Source organism: Glandiceps talaboti, chromosome 18, assembly GCF_964340395.1.
Source record: "Glandiceps talaboti chromosome 18, keGlaTala1.1, whole genome shotgun sequence".
In the NCBI taxonomy this organism is placed as follows: domain Eukaryota; kingdom Metazoa; phylum Hemichordata; class Enteropneusta; family Spengelidae; genus Glandiceps; species Glandiceps talaboti.
The window spans coordinates 1531706-1542500 of NC_135566.1; the positions used below are offsets into that span (position 1 = coordinate 1531706).

General features: G+C 35.0%; 2 protein-coding genes across 2 annotated transcripts in view; one reads left to right on the forward strand and one right to left on the reverse strand.

Annotated features, from left to right (window-relative positions):
- Positions 1–5872, forward strand: part of LOC144449137 (calcium-transporting ATPase sarcoplasmic/endoplasmic reticulum type-like) — a 76899-nt gene extending 71027 nt beyond the window's left edge. The window contains exon 26 of the mRNA XM_078139601.1: positions 2649–5872. Within this exon, the coding sequence (XP_077995727.1) occupies positions 2649–2683 (35 nt within the window). The 3' untranslated portion in view covers positions 2684–5872. The remainder of the gene's footprint in view (positions 1–2648) is intronic.
- A 3260-nt stretch (positions 5873–9132) lies between these two features.
- The window catches only part of LOC144449150 (uncharacterized protein CG3556-like), an 8955-nt gene continuing 7292 nt past the window's right edge, over positions 9133–10795 (reverse strand). Inside the window, exon 8 of the mRNA XM_078139616.1 lies at positions 9133–10795. This exon is cut by the window's right edge and continues 199 nt beyond it. The gene's annotated coding sequence lies outside the window, so the exon portion shown is untranslated.

Sequence of the window (10795 nt, forward strand, 5' to 3'; positions counted from 1 at the left end):
AAGTCATTATCTAATTGTACGGTTTGACTAAATGCTAACAAAATGTCAAGTATGGTAGGGGAATAAGGATAGTAGAAATGCCAACATGACTGAATTCTAGACTATTTTGTGTGCTCTTCCTACACATGCTGCAGTTTCAATCTGAATTTCAATTTTACTTAAATTTAGAAATCACTTTGTTTTTTAACTTCCATACAAAGCAAGCTGAAATGGATGATATTTTATATTTTCAAACTTCTGTTAGAAAAACTGTTGTCATAGAAACTGTAGCATGCAGTAGTTTCAGAGAAGGGAATAAGTACATCCCATAATGCTTTGTGTAAGTTCTGCAGAGGTCATAGGTCAAATTATGTTTGCTCGTCAACAGTATAAACACAAATCAATATCAGTCTCTCTAAATACATACTGTGACAGATTAGAACGATTGATTTGATCATTTTTTACAATCACGTCATCACCACTACGTCAACCAGTGGTAAAGCCAGCAAACAAACAGTTTGACGAAAACTGTCGACCCTGAACAGATGAAACTTTACTTGTAAGTAATAAGAACTCTTGGTTGTGGTACAAGAACGTGTTAGTACAATATATTTTATTAATGCGTATAGAAAACAACTTATACACCGCTATCCTTCAGGTGTATGAGGTATAAATTATGATTTATACTGTGCTGGCAATGCAGTTCTTGGTATTTTGTTTGGAAAACCAGGATGTAATGGGGTTGGCTAGAACAAGACCAAGTCATGATTTGCATAGTATTCTCAAAATCTGATTGGTTAGCTTGAATCAAGTCATGATTTGCATAATGAAGTGTGCTCAAAGTCTGATTGGTTGGCTTGAACATTATCAAGCCATGATTTGCACAAGTATTTTCAAAATCGGTTTGATGGGCAACAACAACATGATTTGCAATATAAATTATTCTCAAAATCTGATTGGTTAGAAGACGTCAAGTAATTTCATAATCTGATTGGTTGGCTAAAAGGACCTTATTTGCATTGGTCAGTAAGAAAGAAGCCATGGTATGATTTACATAATGAAGACTGTGATCTGTGTTTGACATTTTGGAAAGTAGCTAAGGTGGGATTTGTTGAGACAGATGTAACTTGCAAAAGTGATGGCATAATGAAGGCCTCCTGTATTGTAATTGGTTATAAGAAATACAGTCAACTTGCTTATTAGCACTTTACAAAAAGAAAGGGAAGCCTAGGGTCTGATTGGTTCACATAATGTTGCTTAGTCCATTACTACTTTCTTAATTTTGCACAATGGAGTCTGTGGTCTGATTGGACAATGGAAACATGGAGGTGAAAGTAAGGCTACCTTAATTATGTTTTGTGATTTACATAATGAAGACAGTCAGAGGTGTGATTGGTTGATGAAAATGAGGCTACCTTAGTTATGGGTGGTGATTTACATAATTGAGGCAGTCAGGGGTGTGATTGGTTGATGAAAATGAGGCTACCTTAATTATGTGTGGTGATTTACATAATGCAAGCAGTCAGTGGTGTGATTGGTTGATGAAAATGAGGCTACCTACATTATGCATGATGATTTACATAATGCAGGCAGTGGATGGCATGATTTGCTGGTGAAAGTGAGTCTACCTCATTTCTATGTCCTGATTCGTTTTGTTATATCCAGAAATGTTAAAGGCCATAGTTCCTGTGAAGTGAAGAGTTCTTTGGTTTCAAAGGAAACACTGTGAAAACAGTATGTGCTAGGTCAGGTGCGAACTGGACACCATGGCTTGAAACTCAAACTTCCCTAAAATGAAATGAGATATCAACCAAGTATCAAAATATTATCTGTTCAGATAAAAGAAATTGCACAAAAAACAAACAAACAAACATATCTTGACCTTGACAGGACCTTGTTAAGAATTTTTCTCAGTATATTATGGGCTATATTTATGACTATCTTTGTATGACATCTCTGTATCGATGTCCTTCACGTCTGTATCACTGTCTATCACTTCTCATCTCACCGTCATCAGTATCATCACCTCTCATCTTACTCTCATTAGTAGCATTATTTCTCATACCATAATCACTGATGTCACCACATCTCATCTGGGCATCATTTTTTCTTTTCTTCACTGTTCTATTTAACAATTTATTTTAAAAGAAAACTTATACTTTTAGTTCTGTACTAGTTGTAATTCATTCACTTTTCAACACATGGCGTGTGTGGTGTAATTTACTCTCTTCCTACTACTACTACCACTACTATCTTTAAAATCTTGCAGTTACTGTAAGTACACTTTTCTCACTTCTGTACAGTTTTGCTTTATTTTTTACTTTTATCATGAACAACCACAACTGTCTGCATGGTTTTTGTTATTCTTGTGTTCTGTCTTTCACTGTGAGCTGTATGAATTCCAATAATTCAATATTCTCTTAACATGTTGACTGTTCTTATTTGGTATGATAACAATTGCAGAAAATGGCGAATTAATGTAAAAGACTGTCCCCTTGTTTTATCTGATAGATTGGTATCGTCAGCTCACTGTGAATAATTGGCTATCATCAATGTCATCTTTTTTATGTTGGTGTTTGTGTCAACAAGTTTTTTTCTTTTTATAACTCAGAACACATGGTGTCTTTTTTTCTCTTTCTTCTGTTGCTTCCACTTCGTAAAATATTTAGTGCCATCAGCGATGGGAGACAAGAAATTCAAATAAACCTGCAGTACAGGCAAACAAGGAAACCATTCTGTAAAGCTGACATTGAACAGGAAGAGTGGAACTGGAAAGCAAAGACTATGCACTATTTTGGATTGTGGACACATGATCTTGTGAAAGACTTGGCAAGTTGCCAAACACAAGATATCACTACACTGGTATGGCTTTGACAGTCAGGAGACTACGAATCATGTATTTATTAACAATTCTTTTCCCATCTTGCCTGTACAATCATCGATTTTTGCAGCAATAATTTATACTTCAATACATTTAATAATAAATTTGGAATCACAATTTCAGCAATGCCAAAGTTCTTGAGTCACATGACTTTAGTTGCATGATGGGAAAATAATTCTTAATAAAAGTCATGACTTGAACTTTGAAAAAATAAAATCCTATGTGAAAAAAGTAGCAATAGTCCTTTTTTTGTCTTTTCTTTTTTTTATTTTAATTTTTTTTTCTAAATTTACTCTTTGTTTTGTATGTTATCTTGTTGACATATTTTCAAGAGACACTTTAAAGGTTTATTATTATTTATTTGTCTATTGGTCTATTTTTTCTTTTTCTTTTTTAATGCTGTTCTGTCCATGTTTCTCTACCCTACCTAGGCAGCAGTCTTATATACCCTTCCTAGGTAACAATCTTACTTTAAACCAATAATACTATAGATGTTATAAATATCTAATAGGATGTATGGTGTAATGAAAAACATTCTTTATTAAACTATCAAGCAATTGCAAACATTTAGTTATACTGCCATTTTCTGAATCATAAATATATAAAAAAAAAATTCAATAAACTGCCAAATTCCAAATTTATAATAATACTTAGCTTCAAAACACAAGTGATTTGGACTCGTGACGACAATCTTAGAATTAGATAACTATTCAAATTTAGTGGCTAGTACAATTAACACCCCCATCCCTCCCTTTCTGTTCCTCTGTGAAATATTTCCTGATGTCTCTAGGTTAGACAGACCTAGAACGTGTGTTCAAAATGTTTGAATTGTTTGGTTTGATAGTGTCAAAGTTCAGAGGTCAGGGGGTAAAGAGGGATGATGTCACAACCTTGAGATGATTGTTTATTTCACTGAGATCTTAAAATAAAACAGTCAGATTATTCATATTGTTGACTTTCTATTTCAATCAAGAAAGCACAATTTCAAATCAGACATTATTTCTGAAATTGATGAAGCAATTAATGCTGACTAACCAAAAGAAAAGAAAATTGTTTTGTCATAAAAAAATTGACAGTGCATTGACAATAAAGATGAACAAAGAAGATTTTTGTATTAAAGACTGCCAATAAACTTGATACTTTCCTAAAGTGGAATTAATTATTAAATATCAAATTCTTATAACAGACCCAAGTTTTTCATTATACCATACAGTCTTTATTTGCAGTACGATGTCAAAAAAAACATCCTTTACTACCCCCTGGAACTTTCCTATGAATAAGACACAGTAGGGGTGTCAGGGGTAAGGTTTATGACATTTTAGTATCATAAATTGTACAGCTTGTTACATCTCCTGTCAATAACAACACCCCCTCCCCCTCCCCCTCCCTACTTTCTTTCTTCATTCCTTCCTACCTTCCTTAGATTTTAGTACTTTTAGTAAAAATTAGATTTTAGAATTCAGAGAAAGATTTAAATATTTGGCTCGGAATGTTTTTTTTAGGTGTATGATATACCTTTAAAATCAGTATTACATAAATAAGTGTTGTATAGTGTTTGACTTATTGATGACAACAAATTTTGTAGATTTTTCAAAAAATTCACAGCCAATGAAATACATTTGCTGCTCGGATAGAATTTTCATCAGGGTGAAATGCATAGATTTGAACACCCAAAAAAACAAAACAAAGCAATGTGTAGATGGTTCTTGTGTGATGTTTCTTGTTTCAGAGCTGCCTTTTTCAAAACATCCACATCAGTAAACAGTTATGTCATACTATTTATTTTGACTTCATTTTTATCATTTCATTAAAAAGCCAAAACTTGAGATGTCATTTACAAATTTGGCCATTCAAATAAAAAAAAAAGTGTTTACAGTGTGGCCACGGAAATAGAAAATAAATGTTTGCATACAGTGCAAATGGTATGAAATAGTGAAAACCAAATACAGTAAAGAGACAAAAAAAACCCTGAACATACTCTGTACTTATGAGTTCATTCACAATTCCTTGTTAAGGGCACCTCTGAAGATGTTTTCCTGAAAAGTCGTATCTTCGTAGTCAGTGATAAGTTTTGGTGATTTTGAGTCGCACAAAGAGCACAGTTTGGGTGAGTGCTTACGAATCAACCATGACGCTGGTATTGCACCAGCATCAATTATAAGAACTCATTAGCATATTTGATGGAATCATTTAAATATTTAAATTATTTTTGTTTTGTTGTGGAAAATGGCTTTAGTTGATACTTATATATAGAATGTGTGTTTGTAAATTATTCTTCTACTCCAATTAGGGTTGTTTATTTGTGTGTTGATTATTATGACCATTTAGCAACAAATTTCCACTGTGACAAATTTGCTTTAGATATAGGAACTGTTTGAGATGTGAAATTTTTGGCACTTTTATTTGTGCAATTCAAATTTGCTGGAATGCTGTTCTGTTTTTTTCTTTTTTTTTATATATTGTAGATAAGTGAGAACAATGTATACCTCACAGTGAAGCAACTTAATAGCTCATGAAATAACATACTCTGATTGGTTGTTCAACAGGTGCAAATTGTACATGTTAACCAATCAGAGTTCAGCTTTTAAGGAGTTACACAAATTGAATTTTTTTGGTCTCCATTAAGAGTAAACTTTAAAAGGAACTTTAAGAAAATGAAACTTAAGCTTCAACATGATATGAAGTCAATATTTGTATTTTGAAAGTGACTGACCAAGCCCAACTTTCTGCAATGTATTTTATAGTTGACATCCCTCTAGAGCTTAGCTGGCATTCTAACTTTTAATTTGCATACAAATATTCACTATGCAATATTTCAGCATTGATGTCGTTACCATGACAATGGTCTAAGTGTGTCATTTTTAATACCAAATTGGGGCAGCAATACAAATTTCCACTCTATCACAATTCTTTTTTTTCCTGCGTCTTTTTTTTTTCAAGCTTTCATCTGTACTTTATGCTTTATAATGTGTTCAATTCACATTGTAGAATAAATTCTTTTTCTCCTTTGTATGAACAGTGTTATACCTCATTTGTGTGAACAGTGTTATACCTCCTTTGTGTGAACAGTGAGAACGAGAGAGACAGACAGACACAGGGAGGGAGAGAGCGCGTCAAACATACCGTTGTAGGATTCCAAAGTTGAGTGAGAGACCATGATGCTATATTATTACCGAAATGATATAAGTGATATATAGTCATGAATATTCAGTGTTCATCTAATATATATGCATGTCTGATAAGGTCCATGTGGCAATGAAGGGTCATTGCGGGAACAATACCGATGAAAAAGAGTTCAATTTGGTTTTTCCTAACTGTCACGCAAATTTTGTGATGATAAACCACGAATTGGCTCTCCAAAGCTCAAAGTTTATTAAAATACACACTGTACATCTATTTCTGGAGTGGTGTCTAGTAATGTACTCAAAGTATCTTTAGATACCATTAATTATGCAAATTAAACATTAGTATTCATTAAATATTGACAAAATATTAATCGGTTCTTACCATTACCAGAAGGAAGATGTGTAGCAAGTTTCATTAGAATCAATGTAGAAGTGTTTAAGGTATCGTGTTCACAGAGACAGACAGACAGAGACAGAAGCAAACACACACACACACACACACACACACACACTCTCTCTCTCTCTCTCTCTCTCTCTCTCTCTCAGGCACATACATAAACAGTAAGATACGTCGTGACGTTTCGCCCTCACCGGCCTCCTCTCTGTTAGGGGTTGGCCGATGTTTGAGGGCGCCCCGTCACGGCGTACCTTACAGACTAGCACATACACACAGACACACAGACACACACACAGACAGACACAGACACAGACAGACACAGACACAGACAGACACAGACACAGACACACACACACACACAGACAGACACAGACACACACACAGACACACACACACACACAGAGACAGACAGACACAGACAGACAGACACAGACAGACACAGACACACACATACACACACACATACACAGACACACACACACACAGACACACACACACAGACACAGACAGACAGACACACACACACACATACAGACACAGACACAGACACAGACACAGACAGACGCTTCACTGTGAATATATGTTATGTTAGTAACTAAAACGACAAATGACAAACAACATGTATGCAATGTCTTTAATTATTACAAAGCTGTGGTGAATTTCCTGTACTATTATCTGTTATAGACATTACATGTAAATGTTGTGATCAGCTAAACCTCACGTATTACAATCAAAAATTGTACTATTAGACTGTGTCCGGAAATCACTTTCTGATGATGAAATAAATTACTGTCTGATGATGAAATATTAATGTAGAGCACCTCAGCTGGTCTCTGAGAATGCACCAAATACAACCCTATATCAGCTAGAATTACAGGCATTTTAATAGCTGCTATGTCCACATGCAAACATCTTCATGTAGACAACTTGGGCGAGGGGGGGGGGGGGTTATATATCATATAATATTGTTGGTCTCAATGGAATTGCCCAAAGATTGTTTGTATGACGCTATCCACAATGTTTGAAGTGAATAACCACTATAATACCATAACTTCAATAGCCTACATGAAAATTACCCTATTATAAACTTTCTACATGTCGACTCACGACAGCGCTGGTGCGCCAATAACTCGTACCATAATTTTAATAACAGGTCCGGCGGTCAAATGTTGGCGATCGATCGACGATCCACTAACTAAACATTTTAAAATACTACTCTGTCTATAAGCACGACTCCGTCTATAATAATGGTATTATTGCGAACGAAACGGCAGTCCACAGACTTGTCAATGTGCTATCAGTGTTACAATCTACCATGATGTTAGAAACGAGTCCAGACTTACTTACTAGTTTATAACTTAGATAAAACATTCACACGAAAGAAGAAATAAACGTCACATTGTCATGTATACTCGTAAAAATAACGAGGGTCGATGACAAGTCACAGGTCGCAGTTTGGTAGTCGCAGGTAGCAGTTTTGCAAGTCGCAGGTCGCAGGTCGCAGCTCCTCACGCGTCACCAGTATCCCATAGAAATCAGCGAAATGCGAGGTGGTTATGGCTTATGCGCGCCATTTCGTTCCCTGGTATTGAAATACCAATGTGTACGACTGATATCTCTCAGCCAAAGGTATACACAAGTATATAGTTGTGAAATCGTCAATGTTTAAACAATATTTTTAGTGAAAACCTTAAGGACCGGTCAGTTTCTTCGGCGGGGGGGGGGGGGGCGGTGGATTTGGAGGTGGGTCACCATTAATTATACACTATTTTGAAAATTGTGGAGGGGGGGGTCATTGTGTTTTGGATTGTGATGGAAGAAGCAATTTTTTTCTACAATGGCATATAGCCCTGTCTGAAATGTGGTACATGTAAATATTTGTTCTTGTCCCTGTTTCTTACATGAATTCTTTAATATTACTTATTAGTTCAAACATAACTATACATATACATATACATGTATTACCTAGCTACCACACTAGTTACAGAACATGTCATGTAAATGCACAACAATTGTTTGGATCTCAGCAACATGGCTGCTAGCCACTCTACCGACCGTGGGTAGTAATTGTATTCTCGACATACAATATCATAGTACGCCATGACTATAGTGTCTCACGTGTCTACTACCTTACTTCTATTCTGTTCCTTTCACTTCCTGTGGTTGTTGTTGCTATTTTATATATTCTTATTATAATAGAAATAGTCAGGATGGGAAAGCGTAGTAAAAAAACTCGGAATAACCTCACCAACGCTTGATAAGAATGAAAAACAGGTTTTAGTAATGTGCTTTATAGTATGTATAGTATGTATATTGTTGGTCACTGAACTCAGTAACAGTAGTACTTAGTTTTATCTATTTAGAATTCAACAAGATCGTTCATTATATCGACTGGTGTTTTGCACATATTTCATTCGTTTTGGGAGTAGTAAGTTTTGCTATCAATCCATTCATATATAACTTCTGTAGTACGAATCACAGAAAGGCTCTCGTTTCTACTTTTTGTTTCTGCTGTTGTTTTCAGGGATGGTTTATATTTCAACCGCAGCTGATAATCAATCAATCAATCAATCAATCAATCAATCAATCAATCAATCAATCAATCAATCAATCAATCAATCAATCAATCAATCAATCAACCAATCAATCAACCAACCAACCAACCAACCAACCAACCAACCAACCAACCAAACAACCAATCAATCAATCAATCAATCAATCGTGATTTTGAACAATAGATTCTTTAGTTTACTGTACTAGTGACCTTTTGATGAATGGTGATGACAGGTATAGGTTCAGGGACCTTTTAGTGATGACAGTGTGCTAATTTACATGTCGGCTAATTTACATGTCAACAACTAAACATCTGTTGGGATTTGTGTATACCCAATCATCGTTAAGCAGACACCTACAAATACTCTCTAAACCAGTGATCACATGCTTCTCCTAACATCAAGGCCTGAAGGTTAACACTACTTGTTGCTGCTGGCTTGCTGGCTACTGTGTGCTGCCACCTGACTGGTATTGCATTCAATACCAGGAACTCAACCTACACCAATGGGAAACTACGTTAATTTGCCAATGGTGAAATGGACTACGGACATTAACTGTACTTAGTACCATGTAAAATGGGTGAGTTCATGACTTGCAGATAATTGTATACATTACCATATGGACTGGCTGACAGCCATTTGAGCTCCACATTTCGCGTCTATGGCTATTTGCTGCCATGTGGACTATAATTCATTAGATAATTAGTAGCAGGGCCTGTCATCACCATAATACGTATATAAGCTTTATTCTTGATTTTGTACAAACCTGATGAGTGTATCAGTGATTTATGGCAAGTTTCATTTCATTTTATGTAATATTATTTCATGGTGAAATAAATTGATACATGTATATTGTTCTCAGTCATCTCATTTATACAATACTCCGTTCTATCCCTTAGTTGTGTGTGTCACTCGACCATCTTGTGATAATACTAAAGCTAAAAGCCTTGATGGTGCAATATGGAATATGTCCCTAGACAGAAGAGAGTGAGACACACCATCTTATGACACACACTGCACCCAGGTGTAGGACAAGATATTTGGTAGGTGGCGTTTTTTCTTGTTTTTTTATTGCTCTTAATCTTTGGTTGGGACCAGAATTTCTCTTAATGTGTTGCTACTTTTGAAGTATGTCTGAATGCCTTTGCTTCGAATTGGAATTTATTTCCGTTATTAATTTGGCTATGTTACTTGTTATATTTATCACCTCAAAATCATCATTATCGTTATCGGCATTGTTAAAATCGTGACCACTTCCCTTGTAGTTAGCAATGTAACTTTTACAAGGCTAAATCTCATTTCTTTTTGTTTAATACAGTTGTTAAATTTGGTAATTTCAAGTTTCAATTTTGATAGACACTTAAATCATTGGAGTGACAAACGCTTTTATTGTGACAACAAACCATAGTATCTCCTTAAGGTTATAGACCACTTTCAATGTCCCTTGTTGATATTGGTTTGCAGTTAAGAAAGTAATGATTATACACATCCATAACTGTACATTTTCTGAAAGCTCTTGATCCACTCTTTACAATGAAATTAGTAAAATTTGGTTTTATGTACGTGACCTCTACATACGTATATTCTGAGTTCGTTGAGTCCATGCATGATGTTATTTTTACAGTCTGAACATAAAGCGTAAACGTTATCTATATCTTGACTATATATTTATTAAAATTTCAATCTATTACAAGTTTAAAAGACACACACACAGTTCATAGTAATCCAACTAGTTTGTTATGGTTTCGTCTCTTCCAAATAACAACTAGTATATTTTACAATAAACGTGCTAAAATACTGACAATTCTAAATTTATAAAATACAAATCGTAATTCCCATTATCTATACTATCTACAGAATC